General features: G+C 52.6%; 1 protein-coding gene across 1 annotated transcript in view; it reads right to left on the bottom strand.

The window, feature by feature from the left end:
• Nucleotides 1–1,076, bottom strand: part of TNPO3 (transportin 3) — a 28,316-nt gene extending 27,240 nt beyond the window's left edge. Inside the window, exon 1 of the mRNA XM_026044335.1 lies at nucleotides 717–1,076. Coding sequence (XP_025900120.1) covers nucleotides 717–1,076 — 360 coding nt within the window. The remainder of the gene's footprint in view (nucleotides 1–716) is intronic.
• Between the last annotated feature and the right edge of the window lie 2,812 nt (nucleotides 1,077–3,888).

Genomic DNA, 3,888 nt, shown 5'->3' with positions numbered 1-3,888 from the left:
GCAATGGGGGGGTATAGGGGACCCCTGGGGGGCCGTTGTGTCCCTATGGCAATGGGGGGGTATAGGGGACCCCTGGGGGTCGTTATATCCCTATGGCAATGGGGGGGGGTATAGGGGGCCCCTATATGTGCTTGTGGTGGGGGGGGTGTTGATGTATGGGGTTCACCTATATGTACGTATGGGGGTGACCCAAGGTGTCCCCGTGCACCTTATAGGGGACACCTACACAGTGCAAATATATAGGGGGCTGTAGGTGTCCCCCCACACTTATAGCGGTGAGTATGGCAGTGAATGGGGGGCCCTGTATGGGACCTGCTGGGTCGTGTCCCCCCCTGCCCCACAACCGTGTGTCCCCCACCCCATGGGGCTGCCCCTGTCCCCATCCTCGTCCCCGTCCCCATCTCCATCCCTGTTACTGTCCCATCTCCATCCCAGTCCCCATTCCCATCCCCATTCCCATCTCCAGCCCCACAATCACCCCATGGTCCCTGGGAAACCTCAGCCCATGCTGGAGGTGGCCCTGCCGTGCGGGTCACAGCAGCAGAAGGGCACCCAGGCCCATCACGGACGCGGGGAGCCCATGGGTGACGTTGTCCTCCGAGAAGGCCTGGTTGGGAGCTGGTGATGTGGGCTTTGCTGGGGTCTTCTGCAGGACACGGGGCCCATAGGGGCACCAGCAGGAACCACTGCCAGGTTCCTTGTTTGGTTGTTCCCACTAGGACAGTAGGGACATGTGGTCCCTGCACATGTGGGTCTGGTGGATGCATGGGGATGGTGACGCATGTGGTGGGTGTGTGGATCCAGTGGCAGCACGTGTAGACATGGTGGTTGCACGAGTAGATCGGGTAGAGGACATGTACATCTGGTGGTGGACACGTAGATCTTATGGTGAACATGTAGACCTGGTGGAGGACATGAAGATCTGGTGGTGGACGTGTAGATCTTATGGTGTATGTGTAGACCTGGTGGAGGACATGAAGATCTGGTGGTGGACATGTAGATCTTATGGTGCACGTGTAGATCTGGTGGAGGATGTGAAGATCCAATGGTGGACTTGAAGATCTGATGGTGGACATGTAGATCTTATGGTGCACATGGAAACCTGGTGAAGGACGTGTAGATCTGATGGTGGACGTGTAGATCCATTGGAAGACTTGTAGATCTGGTGATGTACATGTGAATCCATTGGAGGACATGTAGGTCCGGTTTTAAAGGTGTAGATCTGATGGTGCATGTGTAGATCTGGTGGTTCATGTAGTGGTTCATGGTGAACATGTAGATCTGGTGGTGGAGGTGCAAGTCTGCAGGGGTGTAAGTGCAGTGGTGGACATGTAGATCTGGTGAAGGATGGGAAGATTTGATGGAGAACATGCAGACCAGGTTGTAGATGTGTATATGTAGTGGTTCATGTGTAGACCTGGTGGTGGACGTGTAGATATAGTTGGGAATGTGTAGATCTGGTGGAGGACATGTAGATCTGTTAGTGGACACGTAGGTCTGGCTGAGGACGGAAAGATCTGGCAGAAGATGTGTAGATCGGGTGCTTCATGTGTAGATCAGGTTGTGGACATGTCAGTCTGGTGGTTCATGTGATTCATGCCATAGACCTGACAGCCGACGTGTAGAATGGTGGATGTGTAGATCACGTGGAGGACGTGTAGATCAGGTGGTGGGCGTGTACCTCAGGTCATAGAGATGTACCTCCAGTTGTAGACATGTAGATCTGATGAAGGACGGGAAGATCTGGTGGAGGACAGGATGATCTGATGGTGGACGTGTAGATCTGGTGGGTTTTGTGTAGATCAGGTGGTGGACATGTAGATCTGGTGCAGGAGGTGTAGATGAGGTGGAGAATGGAAAGATCTGGTGGACGGTGTGTAGATCTGGTGGTGCATGTGTAGATGAGGTTGTGGATGTGTAGATCTGGTGGTTCATGTGTAGAGCCGCTGGTGGACATCTAGATGTGGTTGTGCATCTGTAGATCTGGTGGTGGACATGTAGATGTTGTGGTGGAGGTGAAACTGGTAATGAAGGACATGTAGAGCTGGTGGTGGATGTCTACATCTCGTGGAGGACATAGATCTCAGGGAGAAGGTGTAGATCTGGTGGTGGACATGTAGATTTGGTGGCTCACGTGTAGATCAGATGGTAGACATGTAGATTTAGTGGTGGCAATGTAACTGGTGGTGGAGGTGTAGTGGAGGACTATAGATCAGGTGGAGGGCATGTAAATCTGGTGGTAGACATGCAGATCTGGTGGAGGAAGGTGAAATTTGGAGGAGGGAGAATAGATCTAGGGATGTATGTGTAGATGATGCTGTGGACATGTTGGTCTGGTGGTTCACGTGTAGAGCTTCTGGTGCATGTGCAGATCAGATGGTGAATGTGTAGATCCGGTGGTGGACGTGTAGAGTTGGTGGTAGGCATGTAGAGTTGGTGGAGGATGTGTAGAACTGATGGTGCATGTGTAGAGCAGGTAGATGATGTGTAGATGTGGTGGTTCATGTGTAGATCGGGTGGTAGACAAGAAGATCTTGTGGACGTATAGATCAGGTGATGGATATGTAGATGTTCTTGCTGCACATATAGATGTGGTGGAAGATGTTCTGTTTGAGGACAGAAAGATCTGTTGGAGAATGTATAGATCAGGTGGTGGAGGTGTGGTGGTGCATGTGTAGATGTGGTGGTTGCACAAGCATCACAGAATCACACCAAATGGCTGAGGCTGGAAGGGACCCCCAGGGCTCCCCCAGCGCAGCCCCTGCTCCCGCAGGGACACCCAGAGCACGGGGCACCCGGGCGCATCCCGGCGCGCTGGCAGATCTGCAGAGCAGGAGCCTCCGCAGCCTCCCTGGGCAGCCTGGGCCAGGGCTGGGCAACCTCACACCAAACAGGTTCTTCCTCAAAACCTAGACCCGACCTAAACGTCCACAACCCAATCCACATCTCGTTCCCCAGATCTGCACTTGCACCACCTGGTCTACTTGTGTTGCACCACAATTTCACCTTCAGAGACACCTCCACGACCAACTCTAAGTGTCCACCACCTGATCCACACATGAACTACCAGATCTGTGCACTCGCAACCTGATCTAACCACGTACCACCTGATCTACATGTCCTTAACCGGATCTTCTGGCCCTCCACCAGATCCACCAGATTCCTCTACTCAGCTCTGGTGAGGCCGCACCTGGAGTACTGTGTGCAGTTCTGGGCACCCCAGTATAGGAGGGACGTGGAGCTTCTGGAGAGGGTCCAGAGAAGGGCAACCAGGATGATTAAGGGAATGGAACATCTCTCGTATGAAGAGAGGCTGAGCGAGCTGGGCCTGTTTTCTCTGGAGAAGAGACGGCTCAGAGGGGATATGATTAATATGTATAAGTTCAGGAAGGGAGAATGCAGGGAGGAAGGGGACAGGCTGTTCTCACTGGTGGCCAGCGATAGGACGAGGGGTAATGGCCACAAACTGAAGCATAAGAAGTTCCGTCTCCAGGTGAGGAGCAACTTCTTTACTGTTAGGGTGACAGAGCAGTGGAACAGGCTGCCCAGGGAGGTTGTGGAGTCTCCTTCTCTGGAGGTCTTCAAAACCCGCCTGGATGCCACCCTGTGCCACATGCTGTAGGTGTGCCTGCTTGAGCAGGAAGGTTGGACTAGATGATCTGTAGAGGTCCCTTCCAACCTTAAATATTCTGAAATATTCTGAAATATTCTGAAATATTCTGAAATCTACATGTCCACCAGTACATCTACACATCCTCTACCAGTCCTACATGTCCACAACCTGATCTCGCATGTACCACCAAATCAACCTGTCCTCTACCTGGTCTACTTCACCGTTACAGATTAGGGTGCCCGAGTGCATGTATGTACATGTGTGTGCATCCACGA

The sequence above is a fragment of the Nothoprocta perdicaria genome, unplaced genomic scaffold, assembly GCF_003342845.1.
Source record: "Nothoprocta perdicaria isolate Ctin4 unplaced genomic scaffold, notPer1 scaffold_359, whole genome shotgun sequence".
In the NCBI taxonomy this organism is placed as follows: Eukaryota; Metazoa; Chordata; class Aves; order Tinamiformes; family Tinamidae; genus Nothoprocta; species Nothoprocta perdicaria.
Note: the sequence above shows the minus strand (reverse complement) of the source record. Positions and strands in the feature narration are given on the sequence as shown.